Source organism: Myotis daubentonii, chromosome 21 (assembly GCF_963259705.1).
Source record: "Myotis daubentonii chromosome 21, mMyoDau2.1, whole genome shotgun sequence".
Lineage (NCBI taxonomy): Eukaryota > Metazoa > Chordata > Mammalia > Chiroptera > Vespertilionidae > Myotis > Myotis daubentonii.
In genome coordinates this window covers 16,634,622-16,653,704 of record NC_081860.1, presented here as the reverse complement: position 1 = coordinate 16,653,704, position 19,083 = coordinate 16,634,622, and the positions used below count along the sequence as shown (strand labels likewise).

Sequence of the window (19,083 nt, the reverse complement as noted above, 5' to 3'; positions counted from 1 at the left end):
GCAAACTTTTATATAGCAATTATTATAACAACATAAAAAAAATCTTTCCCAGCTGGTGTGGCTCAGTGATTGAGTGTCAAGCTATGAACCAGGAGATCATGGTTTGATTCCCAGTCAGGACACATCCCTGGGTGGCAGGCTTGATCCCCAGTAGGGGGCGTGCAGGAGGCAGCCAATCCATGATTCTCTCTCATCATTGATGTTTCTCTCTCTCTCCCTCTCCCTTCCTCTCTGAGATCAAGAAAAATATACTTAAAGAAATACTTGTTGGCATGGACTAATTGGAACGAATTATAATATGAAGTAAAATGTGCTTGTTCTGTATCTGCTGGAGAAGTTCTTAGGACGCTAGTGAAGATTTACTCATATTTGGAGCTTTCGTGGTGTTGACCTTTGGCATGTTGAAGTTGTAGAGGTTATTTTTCATACCATAGAATCATGCAAGAGGAAGGTGCCTGCCCATAAGAGTAACATGTTGTACAGAAAGTATGAACAGTGCTGTGTTAAACTTCAGTTTGCCCACCACGGCCAAAATGGTTCTGACGGTATAGGCAGAGCAGTTCTTGTTGACTGCAATGAAGAGATGTGCAACCCATTGCGCAATAATATTCTGTTGTTACCTTCTCCCCCACCCCACCCCACCCCATCCCAGAACTGTGTGGTTTAGGCATTTTGAGCCCAGGTTCTCATTGTTATCTCAGCTTTATTTGTCTTGCAGATCTAACGTGTTCTTTTCCTGTCTCTGTAGAATGTTTCAGACGTTTAAAGACTGGTTTTGGTTGGAAAGATTCTGGCTCCCTCCGGCAATAAAGTGGTCAGACCTCGAAGATCACGATGGGCTCGTCTTTGTAAAACCCTCTCATCTGTACATGACCATCCCATATGCCTTCGGCCTGCTGATTATCCGGCATGTCTTTGAAAAGTAAGTATTGCTTGTGTGTCTTTCCTTCCCATGCCCCTGCCTGGTCCCAGCTGTAGAAGAAGAGAGTCCTGGTAAGATCCTTGAAGAATCCGCTCTTCGGAGGTGCAGATCCTGAGAGGCTGCGCATGAAATCAGTGCCCACCAACTGTTATCTAGGAGCCGAACAAGTAAAATGAGAAACAAGTGCTTTAGTTGCACAGTGAGAAAGTGGAGGCCGAGAGGTTAAGTATCACAGAGCTTATTAGTGCCAATGACAGCGTGGGAACTCGGCTCACGTTCCCTGGGCCAGGTCTGTGACAAAGGACACGCACCCCAGAAAGGCAGTGCTAGAGAGCTGTGTTTAGAGGGTGCATTGTCATTTCCAAATGCCTACAAAATAGCAAATATGGCTCCTTAAAGAGCAAACTTCATCTTGCCTTATTGCAACGTTTATTTTAAAGGTTTATTGAAAGCTTTAATAGCTGGCCTTCCTTCCAGGGTATAAGGAAATCAAAGAAAAAAGTAGAAATTTGCTTTGTCAGGAAAAGCAAACTTCTTTTCTTTCTCTAAATTTAAATAGATATTACTTCCAGCCTTCTTATTAAAACTGCACTAGTGTCATGATAACAGGAGATAAATGTCCATTTGTAATCTCTGTAGCTGTCTCTGTTTCAAAAACCTGTTATTAGCACATTATTTTTTTGGAGCAAAAAGAATATTTGAATGTCAAGAGTTGGAAAAACTTAAGACGAAATCTGATGAAGATCATGTTGTCCAAGACTAACCGTAATGCAGATCATATGTGCATAACCATTTGCAGGGTGCTTATCTCGAGCGTTAGTTTGACCAGCTCTGTTTCAGGGACCGCCCCAAAGGTTTCCGTACAAACAGCAACTTCCCGTGGGCCCACTGTGTGCTTGCTGTTGGGAGGCACCACGAAACCCCAGCTGAGAACAGCTGAAAAGGTGCCTCCTTTTTGACAGTGGATCCTGCTTTTTCCTAGATGTTTGGATTTCTCAGGAATGCACGCATAAATAAAGTAGGGTTTCGCCCCTGCCTACCCATCAGCCAATGACTCCTCCCTGGTCTGAAGCGTAGCTTTTCTTGCCTCACGTGCCTGGTGCCCTCCGCATCTGGCACCCAGGTCCTCTGCCTATTTGCATTGCGGATTGCCTACCTTTTTGGGTGGACAGCTCCATTTTTTATGTTTTGATCGGGACAGAGAACTAGAAAATTCTTTCGGTTGCCAAAGCAGCGCAGCTGTGGGGGACCAACTTGTTCGTCTTGGTCTTGGCCTCGCCAACAACAATTAGGAAGGAATCCAATCCTCTGTTAATTCCCAGGACCATTCTTCTTGCCTCTCAAGGGACCGAGTCAAGTCAGCATCACCTTTATAACTTTAACTCCCAGGAACTCACCCGGAGCTCCTTCCGTTCTGTGACGCTGCAGAGCGCTGAGTGTTGTTCCACTCATCTCATCACTCTTCAAGCACTGGCAGTAAGGAAAGGTTAACATGGGAGAGAAAGCATATTTAAAAGCATATATATATATATATATATATATATATATATATATATATATATATATATATATATCTCGATTTCAGAGAGAAAGGGAAAGGAGAGAGATAGAAACATCAATGAGAATCTTTGATCAGCTGCCTCCCGCACATCCCCTACTGGAGATCAAGCCCATGTCCTCCTGGTTCATAGGTCGCTGTTCAACCACTGAGCCACGCCAGCTGGACGAAAGCATGCTTTAAAAAATATATATATTTTATTGATTTTTCACAGAGAGGAAAGGAGAGGGATAGAGAGTTAGAAACATCGATGAGAGAGAAACATTGATCAGCTGCCTCCTGCACACTGCCTACTGGGTATGTGCCCGCAACCAAGGTACATGCCCTTGGCTGGAATCGAACCTGGGACCCTTGAGTCCACAGGCCAACACTCTATCCACTGAGCCAAACTGGTTAGGGCCAAAAGCATGCTTTTTGAAAAAAAGTTATATTTTTTCCCAGGGCTTCTATATCGTTTGTATTAGATTAAACCACTTATATCATAAATAAAATGTTACTGACACCTTGAATTTGAATAGAAACTTATAGTTTAAGAGGTACATAAAATCACTAATGGTATCATCTCAGTGGAGAAAATGAGAGGTACGTGACCTGGCCAAGGTGAAACAGGAAGTATGTAAGGAGGAGATTTGGGACTTGAACCCTCTTGTTATAACATGAGGTTTAGGGTTGTTGGTTTTTAATTTTCCCCATAACTTCTTGGACTTGCACAAGGAACTACCCCTGATGGTCAAAAAGAGTAAATTATTATCTCTTAAGAATACAGAAGACATAGCCTCAAGGGATGATCGCAAATGTGAAATTTTCTGTACTCTCTTAAAAATTCATGTAGCCCTAGCTGGTATGGGTCAGTGGTTAGAGTGTCGGCTGGCAAACTGAAAGGTCCAGGTTCAGTTCTGGTCAAGGGCACATACTTTGGTTGCAGGCTTGATCCCAAGCCCTGGTCAGGGCCTGTGCAGGAGGCAACCAATCAATGTGTCTCTCTCACATCGATGTTTCTCTCTCTCTCTGTCTCTCCCCCTCCCTTCCACTCTCTCTAAAAAGCAATGGGACAATATCCTCAGGTGAGGATTAACAACAGAAAGAAATGCATGTAAGTTGGACACTGCGTTTCAGCATATCCCGTGTTTACCGTGAGTAGGCTTCCTTCTGTTGTCCTAGGAATTGTGACCAGGACTGGTGGTTTGGCTGCTCATTTTACCCGGCAGTACCAGCCAGGAGCCACTGAACTCCAGGAAGTGGCGCCCCTCCCTTTTCTAGCTGTAGAGCGCCAAGTGGAGACAGAGCTGGTAAAGGACAAACAAGTCGATCATTTGAAAGTGACCGACATTTGCCTTGTATTTTAGGATTTCCTTTCCTTACAAATGTTAGTTTGTGGCTTATGGTTGATTTTGTGTGTGTGTGTGTGTGTGTGTGTGTGTGTGTGTGTGTGTGTATGTGTGTGTGTGTCTGGAATTGCAGTTTCTAACTAGTGTATCCAGACTCTCTGCATTTATGTGTCTCAAGTGTGATGTAAAGGGATCTGAGCTACTCAAATTTAAACACTTGTGGAATAAACATATTATCTCAGAGTAAATTATGTTCCCAGAATAGTCCAAGGCAGGGGTGGAGCTGGGAAAACCAGAGGTCATCGTTTTTCTTTCACTTAGTTGTGCAGTGAATAGATTCCCCACCTTGATCACTTCTACTCGGCAGCACAGGGCACCGTGGGACGGCACGCCCATCATTCCTTACGGAAGGGTGGGTGCAGCAATCTACAGGAGTTCAGGAAGGATTGCTAGCCCAGCCGGTGTGGCTCAGTGGTTGAGCATCTACCTATGAACCAGGAGGTCAGGGTTGGATTCCTGTCAGGGCACATGCCCTGGTTGCAGGCTTGACCCCAAGTAGGGGGCGTGCAGGAGGCAACCGATCCATGATTCTCTCTCATCATTGATGTATCTCTCTCTTTCCCTCTCCCTTCCTCTCTGAAATCAATAAAAAAAAAATATATTGTTTTTAAAAAATATTACTACTGTCCTCATTGCAGCGGTCTCTAAATTGGCACCTTAGACCTCAGTGTTATGAAGTTGCCTTGGTCCCGGTATTCTGTTTTCTCAGATGAAACCCTCTGACCAAACTCTGGCCAAAGAGCCTTCAGATCCTCAGGAGCCGGGAGGCGATCCCATGCCAGTGGGCTATTGCTCCTGTTTAGGGGAAGCAGTTAAGCCTCATCTGCTTACTATCTGCCTAGGCCTGCCTGCCTTTTGTTCAATAAAATAGTATTGAAAAGAGGGGGGACCTCTGGGATTGCAAGGCTTTTGGCTCACAGGTAACCCAGGCCGTGCCAGGTAAAGAGGGGGCCATTGGGGTGTCCGCATGGGGCCGTCTGAAGGCTGGGTTCTGTAATAATAGCAAACCTAAGAGACCCTCTCCTGGCAGCTAACCTCGCTCTGAACCATTTACATGGGAGCAGAAGTCCACGATGTTTTTTTTTTCCTCTTGGACTTTTTTCTACTCCATATCAATAAAGTGCAAGTTCAGGCAAGCCTGGACATGTTAAAAAAAACAAGGCCGTATTTCTCTTGTTTAAATTAATATAGATATGTTTCTCATATCACCAAGTATGCTATGGATGTGTGTTTATCCACTGTGTATACTTATCCACATACTTACTCTCACATGACCCTTCGGAGGGAATGTTACACTCATCTGGCTTTGAGATTGGCTGTATTCCCTCACCACATAAGTCTTCTTGGCTCAATTCTGCTTTGCTTTTTCATTTTTTTCTGATTTCCTCATTTCTAACATTCAAGGAGATAGCACTGAGTGATTCTGATGGAGAACACTACCGTATTAAACCGTTTTGTATCTGTGTTATTCTAGTAAAAACAATGAGTTTCTTCTCCAGTAACAATTCTCCACTCGTAGGTTGGATAAATGAACCAATTCCACTATTTATCCAAAACCCTGTCAGATATATTTTTTGAGACTTTGTTAGTTTTTTTTTTTTTTAATTGAGTTTTTACAGAGAGGAAAGGAGAGAGATAGAGAGTTAGAAACATCGATGAGAGAGAAACATCGACCAGCTGCCTCCTGCACACTCCCCACTGGGGATGTGCCCGCAACCAAGGTACATGCCCTTGACCGGAATCGAACCCGGGACCTCTCAGTCCGCAGGCCGACGCTCTATCCACTGAGCCAAACCGGTTTCGGCAAGACTTTGTTAGTTTTAAGAACACATTAGTTTTTGTTTTATCTGGACCTTTTGTGCAAAGGGAGAGATAATTAATCATATTTCCCTAATCATGGCATGCTGTCTTTTGTCTGTGTCAAGTAAGACCTCTTTTGGTTGATTGATTGGAATTAACTTTTTCACTAATTACCTTTTATCCTCAGTTCCCAGTCCCATTCCCCTCCCTGCTGGGTTTTCATGTTTGTTGATGGCTTCTCGTTTGTATGACCCCACGAAACACGTGCATAAACATAAACTGTCCGCATTGTGGGCTGACACGTGGCACGGCGATGAGCCCTTCCTCTGCTGCTCCGTTTTCTGAGGATGGCGCTGTGCTGTGTGACGTGGCCACACCGCTCTGTGTGCATCTGGTGCATCATTAGTTCGTGTTCCTCTGTCTCTGACATGTATGGGTCCTTTCCAGGAGCGCTTAGTCCATCTGGAAGTTGGACTGGTTTGTACATTTTATCAGATTATCCTAGGAGATTTTTATTCAACTCCTATGGTTGTAAAAAAATGAATTGAAGGGCTCAGTGATCATTCATAACCAAAACTTCCAGCATTTCATCAAACACAGAAACTCCGCAGTAAGTATAAGCATAGATGGACCTGGCAGAAGATGGAGCCTTTGTTAGAACCGAAGGAAGAATTGGGATCTATTATTATTTGTAAAAAATTAGTTTTATTGAGATATGATTTATATAACAAAGTTCATCCAAAATTTGATGCATTTTGACAAATGTATACAGTCATGTAACCATCACTACAATTATGACTTCGGAGATTTTTATCAGCCCCCAAACTTCCCAGTACCCCGTTTAGTTAGCCTCTTCCCTAAATACTAGCTTCTGGCAATCACTGACATGCTTCTGTCCATATAATTTTGCCTTTCCTGGATTTCCTATAAATGGAATCCTATGGATTATAATCTTTTGTGTCTGACTTGTTTTTACTTAGCACAGTGCTTTGAGATGTTTGTCGACGTTATTATATGTACGTATAGTGATTCCTTGTCATTGCTGAGCAGTCTCAGTGTATGGTTACACCACAGTTAATCTGTCTTCTCACTAGTTGATGGAAATGTGGCCATTTCCACTTTTTGGCTGTTACAGATAAAGCTGCTGTGAACATGTGAGTACGAGGATTTGTGTGGGTATATGCTTTTTTCCTTTTGGTAAATAGCTAAAGTATCTGCTCTTCAGAAGACGTTATTAATGTTTGTATTTCTGTACAATAGATTATTAGAGAACAAGAAAAAGGAATGAACTCTGAACACATCCAAAAACTGGATGGACCTGAAAACCACTAGGCCAGGTGAAGGAAGCCAGACATGAGCAACCACATGTTGTATGAGTACATTGTATTTAGTATCCAGAAAAGTCAAACTCTAAAGACAAATCAGTGATTGAAAGACAGGGTAGTGCTGAGAGAAAACAGGGATTAACAGTAAACATGCATGAGGAGTCATATTGGGGTGAAGAAAATATTCTAAAGCTGACTCATGGTGACGAGTGCACAACTTGGTAAATTTTCTTTAAAAAAAAAAAAAATCACTGAATAGTAGCCCAGCCAGTGTGGCTCAGTGATTGAGCGTCAATCCATGAACCAGGAGGTGATGGTTTGATTCCTGGTCAGGGCACATGCCCGGGTTGCAGGCTCCATTCCCAGTAGGGAGTGTGCAGGAGGCAGGTGATCGATGATTCTCTTTGACCATTGATGTTTCTCTCTCTCTCCCTCTCCCTTCCTCTCTGAAATCAATAAAAATATATTTAAAAAAACAAAAAGAAAAAAAAGACTGGCAATACCAACTGTTGGCAGGAATAGGGAGTAACTGGAATTCTGGCACGTTATTGGATGGGATGCAAAATGGTACAACCACTTCAGCAAACAATGTGCCAGTTTCTCATAAAGTTAAATAACATACTTGGTGCACCGCCCAGCAACCGCATTCTTAGACCTTTACCCAAGAGTATGACATTTTCTCAAGTTAGAACTTTAAAAAGGAACGTAGTAATTTCTGTAAGATAATATCACCAAATAAAACTTTTAATCTCGCCGAAACCGGTGTGGCTCAGTGGATAGAGCGTCGGCCTGCGGACTGAAAGGTCCCAGGTTTGATTCCGGTCAAGGGCATGTACCTGGGTTGCGGGCACATCCCCAGTAGGAGATGTGCAGGAGGCAGCTGATCGATGTTTCTCTCTCATCGATGTTTCTAACTCTCTATCTCTCTCCCTTTCTCTCTGTAAAAAATCAATAAAATATATTTAAAAAAAAAACTTTTAATCTCAAAATACTTATTTTAATCTCTGGGAATCTTAAGAAAGCTCTAAGTGGAATGGCTTATCCGAATTCCTGGATCTTTTGTATGAATATATCTGAATTTACATAAAATGGACTTTAGGGAATTGTGCCAGTATTTTATTTTTCAAGATGCTGCTTGCATAAAAGGTTTCAAAATTTGTTCTCCTTGAACTTAAGGCAGATAGCTGTCAGCCGTGGGTAATCCATTTACAACATGAACCAGTGACTGAACTTTCATTTGGAATCCAAAGTCACCACATGAGTTCTCTGGTGTCATTGTGGCTTCATTATCAGACTTTGAACTGTCTTTCATTTTTTTGTAGATTTATCGCCACACCTCTAGCAAAGACTTTCGGTATTAAAGAGGAAGTTCGGAAGATTATACCAAACACTGTCTTAGAGACTTTTTACAAACGCTCTACGAGCAAACCATCTGAAGTAAGTTCACATTCTTTTTGGGGGATTTTAACATCTTCTTTCATAATGTTTCTGTCATCTGGAGCTTCCCTCATCTGTGCAAGAAATTGGTTCCAGTTAACTGGCGAATGATTTGGTCCATTTGAATTTTTTCTCTATTGATAGGTTTTATAGCATTCCAAGCATAGTATAAAATGGCAAATAAATATCTATATATATAAAAGGCTAATTTGCTAAGTGTCCATCCATCCAGTCGCTTTGATGCGCACTGAACACCAGGGGGAGACACTCAATGCAGGAGCTATCATGACGTGCACTGGCCATTTACAGAGAAACGGCACCGCGGACCTGGAGCCCACAAAGCAACACTTGGCTTCCCCCAAGTGGGACACAGGCCCCGCCATGACCCCAGAGCAACACCCCACCAAATCGCAGCCGACGCTGCTGAGACCCCATGGCGCAACATGCGGCCCACAGCCCAGCCCAGCCCAGAAACAGTTGCTGTGGGCGCTGGGTAATGACGTCACGTAGCAACGCCCAGTCTCCTCTCTCTAGCGACGACTAGCATCCTTGCAGTTTCTTCAGCCCAGGAACACGACTTGCTTCATAGCCAGGTGCAAAAATTTCACACTTTAACCAAATGTCTGTGAAGCATTTTCCCGTGCCTCATCTCATTTGATCCTCACAGAAGTCTTGGAGTAGGTAGATAGGAGACTTGGTGAAATCCTATTTTCTTTTCATTACCTGGAAAACACAGATTTAGAAAGCTTAGAAACTTGACCCGACTGAAAAGAAGTAAGAAATGGTGGACCTTGAAAATGACTTCAGTTTTGTCACTGCGCAGAATATAGTCAAACACTGCTGCAGTTAAATATTTTACCCTTTGTTCTCCCTGCGTGATCTATAATAATAACCTGCTTCATGTTGATATTTACTGCTGTGTTGCTGACAATTACCTGAAAGAGAAGTTGGGGTGCTTCACTGGGCTTGGAAAAGTTTATCTAAACCAGAAAGCAGGTCTAATTAAGCAAGTTTTTCTATGTATATAAAGCTCTCACTGGCGTTAATCGCATGCGTGTGTTTTGATCTGTCATTGTTGATTGTGAATTTAGTTGACACTTCTGTTATAGAGAAACGGCAAATAGCGATATTAAACTATTTCTTCTAATTAATTTCCTTTCAATGTGCATGAATTCATGCACTGGGCCACTAGTTATAAAATAACAAATGTGAATAGTTGGACTATTGTGTACAACTCTAATGTTGAACACTTATAATTAATGCCATAACTTGAGTATAAAGATCAACATTTCATTTTTAATGGTAGGATATAGACAATATTTACTGCTTAAAGAAAGATCACTATGAAGATAAGGAGCCCGTAGCTGACAATTTTGATGATTGTGGCACCGTCAATATTCATTCCTTATGGACCTGCCCATTGTGGTGGCTTTTGTGTGAAGGACACTTTATTTTATCCAAGGCCTCAACACACACAGAAGTCTGTTGTGCCCCTGCCCGCTCCCTAGAGGTAGAATTTTTAAGAGTCTCAATTCTTTTCACGATGCAGGATGTCCTTCTCGAAATGTAGTGTACTACATATTTATGTACCAGAGGAGAAGTTTTTAATCTGATAGTTTAAAAACGATAGTGTCCCGGCAGGTCTAGATTCTTATATATATGGAAACAGCATCGATGAGAGAAATTCATTGATCGGCTGCCTCCTGCATGCCCCCTGATTGTTCTGAGCTGAAAGAGTTTTAGGGATTAGGTCGTCCTGTTCTTCATGACCCAGGTGAGGAAGCTGAGGCCTCATAGGAAGAAATGGGATGTCCAAGGTCATGCAGCTGAGTGACCTTGGCTGAATCTGTAGCGGGAACCCGGCCCCTGCTTCTCCCCCCCCCCGCCCCCCTCGTCCAGCACTGTTCCTGTGATGCCCACGTGTCTTCTTTCCCTGTGAATAGAATATTGAAAATGTGTTCCAGAGGCTGGAACACCTGGAGTACTTGTTGTAACTCAGGTCACACACAGTGTGGACATTTGCATCACCCTCAAACCAAGAAGAAAAATGAAGGAAAATAATTAAGATTTCTAACTTACATTGCTTGTGGATTACAAGATCGAGGCAATATTTGCAAAGCAGATCAAGATAACAAGTTGTCCAAAAAGTGCCCATACATTAAAAGCACTGGAACCTGGGAAGACAGGAAATCATAGGGGAAGGCGAGGTACATGACTTCCTAGTGATCTCAGATGTGGAAACAAAATAATCTCGTTATACCTCCCATAGTAACTTGGCTGGTGTCATACCAATAGCGTTTTGTCTGTATTTTTTCATACACATGGCCATAAATTTGGCTGAGGTAAGACACGTTGCTGGGAGAACTAAAAAAAAACACACCCCAAAACTGTGCTGCTCCGAGATCCGGGTATTACCTCTAAGGAAGTTTTCCCAAGCTGTCAACGGCAGAAACCGCAGCGGTGACACATGTGGGCAACACATGACTCCCTGACACAGCTGAGTGCGTGGAGCTGAGGGTGCTCCTGCAGCTGTTCTCTGCGGCCTCGACAGAAGCAGAAGTATTCAGTGTGCACAGCGCCAACTCTGGCTGGTTAGCACAGGAGGGTGTACAACATGGTATTGATGAGGCCCCAAACGCTGTGCACATCCGCTTCCCATGAGGTTTTGCGCTATGATTTCGCACCATTCTTTTGGGGCTGTGTATGTGCAGCTGCGAGTTCATTATTTATGCATATGTTTACGTCTCTCTATATATATCTCAATAATTACTTCAAGATGTATTGGGAGTGAGCCCTGGTAACAGCCCAACGGCCCTGGCCAACAGATCAATTATTCTGCTATTGATAAAATGGAGCAACAGCAGAAATTAGGGTCTAGCCCAGCCGTGGGCAAACTACGGCCCGCGGGCCGCATCCGGCTCATTTGAAATGAATAAAACTAAAAAAAAAAAAAAAGACCGTACCCTTTTATGTAATGATGTTTCCTTTGAATTTATATTAGTTCCCACAAACACTCCATCCATGCTTTTGTTCCGGCCCTCCGGTCCAGTTTAAGAACCCATTGTGGCCCTCGAGTCAAAAAGTTTGCCCACCCCTGGTCTAGCCACGACCCCCCCCCCCCCCCCGAAGTCGCTTGGAGCAGCTCTGATGAGCACGTGGCCCCGAGAGACGGCCAGAAAGCCACTCACTGAGGTTCATGAAGGGATTGCAGTTTGCAGTTTGCTCGCCTGTCTCAGCCTTAGATTCAGACTTTTCAGAGCAAAGCACTCTCTCGTTCTGTTGGTGGCACAGGCGAGCACGTGAGAGCCAAAGAGGTGGGGCCATCCTCCGCTCTCCTGGGGGGTTGGCTTGTAGGGGAGGAGCCGGGTCTCCTGGCCCCCACGCAGGCCTCTCCTCCGGCCACGGCCACGCTGCTTCTCCCCGAGGCTCTTCTGGTGTCGGAGCTAAACACACAGGCTGTGAGGACAGACCGCGGCCTAGACCAGCGATGGCGAACCTAGGACCCGCGTGTCGGAGGTGACATGTGAACTCATTTTTTTGGTTGATTTTTCTTTGTTAAATGGCATTTAAATATATAAAATCAATATCAAACATATAAATCTTTGTTTTACTATGGTTGCAAAGATCAAAAAATTTCTATATGTGACACGGCACCAGAGTTAAGTTAGGGTTTTTCAAAATGCTGGCACGCCGAGCTCAAAAGGTTCGCCATCACTGGTCTAGACTATGGCTCTGCTGCAGGCGGGGCGTGGAGCTGGGCAGATGAGCCACTCTGTGCCTCAGTTTCCCCCTCTGTGAATTGAACATGATGATAACATTGCTGATCTCACAGGGCTGTCCTGAGGATTGAATGAAGTTATTTTTATGTGTTTTTTTTTTTAATTCATTTTAGAGAGAGAGGAAGGGAGAGGGAGAGAGAGAGAGAAACAGAAACATCAGTGATGACAGAGTCATTGATCGGCTGTCTCCTGCACGCCCTTTACAGGGGAGCAAGCCCACAACCCAGGCATGTGCCTTGACGGGGAATGGAACCGCCACCTTTTGGTTCCTGGGTCGATGCTTAACCACTGAACTGCACCAGCCGGGCAGTATTTCTTGCACTCACATTGGAAAATGAAAGATCAAGAAAGCTAGTGCTTAAAAAAAAAAAGAGCTTATTTCCTTGTGGAGGTGGAGAGTAGAGTGGGTTTCTCACACAGCTGGTGTGGAGAGAATGCGACTCTGACACAGATGCGATCCGCTCAGTCACTTCTGTTTCTGGCCTGGCCTGTGAGAGCTTCAGGTCTGTGACCTCAGAGCTAATCCATTATCCACATCGGGTCCAATGTTCAGTCATAGCCTACAGCTTCTGCCCAGAAGAGAAGCAGCCATCATTTTTATCTGCTGCCAGCACTGCTTTGATGATTGGAATTCTTTCAGCTCGGTTTGAATTAGGCTCTGCATCTGATTCAGTGTGAGAGTGACAGCCAGCACCTGTGCGAGCTGCTCCTGTGTTGTGTTCGGGAGCTATTCGACCATGTAAAGCCACAGAATATGCAGCAGCCCAAGTTCTAGTCCTCACTTGGCTACTGGCTTTCCGTCTCGCATTTACTTAAACTCTGTGTTCCAGTTTCCTCACCGGAAACATGAAGAGATTGGGTTTGATCGGCACGTTAAGCTACTCCTCTGCCTGGTCCCGAGGACGCGCGAATAACATTGAGCTGAATGAGCTTGCTCGCTATGCAGCCTGAACATATAGATGTGTTGCTACTAACTTATGGAGAATTGATCTCTCTTTGTAACTTAAGAGTTCTGGGATGCTAACATTCTCTATGGTTTTGGGGGGGCATGATGTGTGTGTGTGTGTGTGTGTGTGTGTGTGTGTGTGTGTGTATGCGTGTGTGATCCATAAACAAAAGAGGTAAATTCTCTGGCTCGAGTTCGAATGCTGAGTCGCTCTCCTCTCCAGTGCACCAGCTCTCGTAATCCAATCGCACTGTTTCTTGACTGCCTGCCAGTCTGACTCTGCTCTTCATCACTCACTCACTCGTTTCATCCCTTTCAGGATGACGTTTACGGCCTGGCGAAGAAGTGCAACCTGACGGAGCGCCAGGTTGAAAGATGGTTTCGGGGTCGGCGGAATCAGGACAGGCCTTCCAGGATGAAGAAATTCCAGGAGGCTTGGTAAGAAGGACAGTCCCAGCTTTTGAAGTGCTACAATTTTAAAAAAAATATATTTTTATTCATTTCAAAGAGGAAGGGAGAGGGAGAGAGAGAGAAACATCAATGATGAGAGAGAATCACTCATCAGCTGCCTCCTGCACGTCCCCTACTAGGAATTAAGCCTGCAACCCAGGCATGTGCCCTGACCGGGAATCGAACCGCGACCTCCTGGTTCCTAGTTCAATGCTCAACCACTGAACCGCGCTGGCCGGGTGAACCCTACTTTTTTCTCTATCGAAACAATCCTGGAAGACAAGCTGTTGTTCAACTTATGTGACCATGTTCTCCAGACCCGTACTCCAGCCTTTTAGTGCTTGGCTGTGTGAACTGGGAAAACCCCAGTGTCTCAGCTCCACAGTGGGAATATACCCATATTCCTCTTTCTTAATATGTGTGGGCGGGTTGATGAAAGCTCTGTGAGGCTTTATACAAATGGAAGGAACAAATGTCATTTTTAATATTCCGTTGTTGCTTCAGCAGTCATTAGCTAAAATAGCCGTAATTAAAAGAATTTACTCTGCAACGCTATCAACATACAAATTGTAGAAAAAAGATTGGCATAATGAATAGGGTATGCCATGTCTCCATCACCAACCCTAATAGCTCTCAACCGGGCCATCCTGTGTCACCTCTGCTCCGCCCACTCCTCCCATCACAGATATTTTTGTGGGTTGATTTTTTCACTTTTACTGAGATATAGTGACATACAGCACTGTATACAGTTACGCATACAGTATAATGACTTGGCTTACATATATGGTGAAATGACTGCCGCGGGTTTAGTTTATATCCTTCATTTCATGGAGAGAAAAAGGAAAAAGAAAGTATTTTCCTTGTGAGGAGAACTTTTAGGATCTACTCTCAGAAACTTCCAAATATACCATACAGTAGTGTTAAATATAGTCACCATATTATATATCTATCACTAGCGCTTACTGATCTTATACCTAAAAGTTTCTACCTTTTGACTGCTTTCATTCAATTATGGCTGAAGATCACTTCTGAAGTAAATATCAGACGTTGTATAATTTCATTAGTAAGTATTTTAATACATATCTCTAAAAGTTACATACCATAGTAACTTTAAACATAATTGCAATACCAGTATTATACCTTAAACAATTTATTTCATAATAGCAACTATTCAGTGTGTTTATTTTTTCCTTACCTGACTCAAATCTCCTTGACAGTTTAGTTTATTCGAACCAGGATCTAAATAAGACCCATGCGTTACAGTTGGGTTGTGTCTTTTAAGTCTCTTAATTTATAGGTCTTTCTCCATCCATGACAAAAAGGTAATCTTTCAAAATATGCTTTTCCAAGGCAATACTAAAAGGTCGGGCCACATAGAAACCTTGTTACTGGGAATTAAATGGAGATAAAAGAAATGATTTGATAATACTGACATCAAACCATCATTTATTGTGTGTCAGGAAGTAGGCTAAGCAAATAATAATAATAATAATAACAACAACACAACTGCCTCTTATTGGTGCTTATTTCCTACTAGACACTATGATCTGTATTTTTCATAAATTATTTTCAATTCTTTTTACCTTCTGAGGCAAGTTTTGTTTCCATTTTACAAGTGAAGAAGGTAGGCTCCCTGCGCTTAAAACTGACCTAAAGTTGCGGCCGTCTAAGTGGCAGAGTCTCGCGATAACGTAGGTGGATCTGACTCCAGAACACTCGTGCTTTCTGCCGCACCAGATGTGTCCCCCTCCAATGTCCACCTCCCTTACCAGACTCTCCTTTCTGTTGGCAGCTGGCGATTTGCATTTTACTTAGTGATTACTGTGGCTGGGATCGCGTTTCTTTATGATGTAAGTTGTCTTTTTTATATTTTTGGTTGGAACTTGTCTTTAATTTTTAAAATCCCTGCCCTTGATTTCCTTAGGATCTAGAGCTTTCCACGAGATAGCAGCTCATAGCCCTCTCACCCCTCTGAGGCCTGGGGAGTGGCCATTCCTAGCCTGTCTTCCAGCGCCTTCGTTAAACTGAGCATCTGCCAAGTTTATCTTTAACCCAGTCTCTCCCTGTTTCCACTTGGGCAACTCATGCACCCACTAAACTGGACCCTGACAATCACAGAACATGCCTGGCACATCCCCACTTAGGGATTTTAGCACATTTCCCCTCTGCCAGGAATGTCCTGCCCTTCCCATCTCTCTACCTGTCCAACTCCAACCAGCCTCAGAGCAAATGCCACTTGTCCCATGAAGACTTTCCCTACTCCTCCATCGAAAACCAAATCTCTCCCTACATTATGTAAACAATGACTAAGTGATTGTAAACGGAATAGTCCATTGTTTGTAGAAAGTGAAAGACAGGCAGCTTTTAGAGACTGCTCTCAGGCTGCTCTCAACTTCTCTTAAGATACTTTATTGCTCCAGCTTATCTGATTGCTACAGAAGCAGTCATGGATTTGGTTCGGAAATCATTAAGTTAGAAGAGGCATCGTTGGAAATGCCTGTGAGACAGGACTGGTTTTGGTCCCACATTCACTAGTCCAGGGTGTTGTATAGCCACGTGTGTGGATACCTCCTGAGGAAGAGACGTGCAGCGGGATGCAAAAGTGCATCTTTCTGCGCTGCCTGCCCCCGTCAGTGACACCAGGAGGAGCTTGCGTTTTCTGCTGAAGCCAGCCTTTGATTCTGACAAACTTTTTTCCCCCCAGAAACCTTGGGTATATGACCTCGGGGAGGTGTGGAATGGCTATCCCAGACAGGTAAGGACCTCTGATACAGTCCCCCACTGCTTCAGCCCTCAGGACCCCGATACTGTCCCCCCGCATTAGGCCTGCTCCCCTGTCCTGCTCTGTCCATGTCTCTGCACACCTTTTTCTCCTTCTCGGTTGGAATAGACTCATCCTCACTTACCCGTCATGTGTCTCATTCTATTCATCTGTCTACAGTTCACTGTGTGTTTGAGTTTAAATTTACCATCTTGCTATTTTATCTTCTATTTGGACCACCTTATGCCTTTCCCTTTTTTTTTGTTTTCTCTTCTTACATTTTTATGGTACAGTCAAGTTTTAAAAAATGATTATTCCACTTCTTCCCTTATATAGCTTTTCAGTTATGCATACTTTATTATTTTAGTAATTATCCTAAAGATTACCATATACATTCTTGAATTATTAGAATGAATGCAGATTCGGGTTCCTGGGGAATGTTATATCAATAGGTATAAGCAGTAGTTTTAGCCTTAAAATGAGTTAGATGGCATTAAAGTGAATACTCTCATTTTTCTCAGCCCTTGCTGCCATCCCAGTACTGGTACTACATCCTGGAGATGAGTTTTTATTGTTCGCTCTTACTCAGCCTGGGCTCTGATGTGAAGAGGAAGGTAAGTTCTCACAAAGTTACTTTATTCATTATTTTTCCAAAGTTTTTATCCCCGGCCCCAAATCTTAATCTTTAAATTGTATTTTATATGTGTTCAGTTCTGGTTCATAGTTTTGTTTTGTTTGTTTTTTGCTTTTTATAGCACATAGAATAGTGCAAATTTTATTCATACTTTGGTGCCTAGGTAAGTATTTGTGGTGGAACATTATATAAACGTTAACACTGAAGCTAATCAAGTCATTTACTCAAGAAATAGAATTGAAAAAAATCATTTATGTATTTTTGTACACACACACACACACACACACACACACACTCAGGTAGGTTGATCCTATAATGATTCTGTCTTTTTTTCATTTCTTGAGGCAATAAAACCTTTTATTTTTTTAGTCGTTGACTTTTCTTTATCATGTACAAGGTGCATTGAGTACTTTTTAAAAAATGAAGTGTAGAGATATGTCATATGTTTGTAAACACGTACCTTCAGAGACATAAAACGGTTAGGAGTTGGGTAAAGCTCAGACTCCGGGGTCAGATTGCTGGGGTTTGAATCCTCGCCTGACCCTCACTAACATCTTGAGCTAGATGGTTAACCCCCCAGCCCTGATCTCCTTGTCTATAGCACGGAGCGGAAAAGAGTTCCTATCTGCTCTGCTTGCTGTGGGGATTAAGCAAGTTACACCACATGAAGCACTTCCTGGTATACAGTAAGTGCTCAATAAATTAGGCTATTATTATTGTCGTGTTTAGTCCCTTACTTTGGCCACAAGGAAACTTAAATCTTTTTTTTTTTTTTAAATATATTTTATTGATTTTTTACAGAAAGGAAGGGAGAGAGATAGTTAGAAACATCGATGAGAGAGAAACATCGATCAGCTGCCTCTTGCACATCTCCTACTGGGGATGTGCCCGCAACCCAGGCACATGCCCTTGACCGGAATCGAACCTGGGACCTCTCAGTCCGCAGGCCGACGCTCTATCCACTGAGCCAAACCGGTTTCGGCGAAACTTAAATCTTTTAAGTTTTTTTAAAAAAGCACATTTTTGAAATATTCACATACCATACAATTCACCCATCTAAAGCGCATAATTCAGTGGTTTTGAGTCTAGTCACAGAGTTCGGCCGTCGTCGCCACAGTCAAATTTGAGAACGTTTTCATCACCTCAGAATAAATTACTCCAGCGGTCAGTTCCCATTTCTTTTAACTCCCATGGCCCCGGGCAGTCACTCGTCTGCTTCTTGTCTCTATGGATTTGTCTCTTCTGGACATTTCATATAAATGGAGTCACACAATACATGTTCTTTTCGTATCTGACTTCTTTTACTTTAAAGCGTAGTCTTTGCAAAGTTTATTCATGTTGTAGCACGCGTGAGTATTTCATTTCTTTTTTTTTAATAGTCCTTGTTTGGATATGCTGCATTTTGTTCATCCACTTATCAGTTGATGGATATTTGGGTTGTTTCCACCTTTTTGGCTTTTATGAACAAAGCTGCCATGAACATTCAGATACAAAATTTTGCACGGACATATGTTCTTATTTCTCTCGCGTACATACCTCAGAGTGGAATTGCTGGGGAATTCTATGGTTAACCTTTTAGGGAACTGCCCGGCTACTCAACAAAGCAGCCACCACTAAGAGCGATTTGCAAGGGTTGCAATCTCTCCACATTCTTGTCAACACCTATTGTTGGTCTTTTCTGTTACAGCTGTCCTGGTGGGTGTGACGTAGGATCTCCTGGGGCCTTGATTTGCATTGTCCTGATGGTTAATGAGGTTGAGCACATTTTTGTGGACTTAGTGGCTATTAGTACATCTTTGCTGCAGAAAACCTTTGTGTTTTTATGCTCAATTGTGGTACCTTTCTTAGCCTGGGTTTGCTAGTGTCGGTTATTCCACTTTTATTTTTTATCTTTTCATATGCAACACCTCTTATTTCATTTGTTGTGTAGTGTTTGTTATATGTCTGTTTTCCTTTTTGGAATTAGACGCGGAATAAACAATACATGTAAATGTACACAAGAATATGGTTGTGTGTGTGTGTGTGTGTGTGTGTGTGTGTGTACACATATACCCAGCGTGGGGCTGTGGGAGAAACAGCAGAA

The 19,083-nt window shown here is 43.0% G+C and overlaps 1 protein-coding gene across 3 annotated transcripts in view; it reads left to right on the top strand.

The window, feature by feature from the left end:
- CERS3 (ceramide synthase 3) overlaps window positions 1-19,083 on the top strand; it is a 57,432-nt gene that overhangs the window by 19,264 nt on the left and 19,085 nt on the right. For 2 of the 3 annotated variants that reach the window (XM_059678393.1, XM_059678392.1), the window contains 6 exons: window positions 749-922; window positions 8,316-8,430; window positions 13,475-13,593; window positions 15,398-15,455; window positions 16,310-16,360; window positions 16,888-16,980. In XM_059678393.1, the coding sequence (XP_059534376.1) occupies window positions 750-922; window positions 8,316-8,430; window positions 13,475-13,593; window positions 15,398-15,455; window positions 16,310-16,360; window positions 16,888-16,980 (609 nt within the window). In that variant the 5' untranslated portion in view covers window position 749. The remainder of the gene's footprint in view (window positions 1-748; window positions 923-8,315; window positions 8,431-13,474; window positions 13,594-15,397; window positions 15,456-16,309; window positions 16,361-16,887; window positions 16,981-19,083) is intronic. The other variant, XM_059678395.1, reaches the window with a different exon arrangement.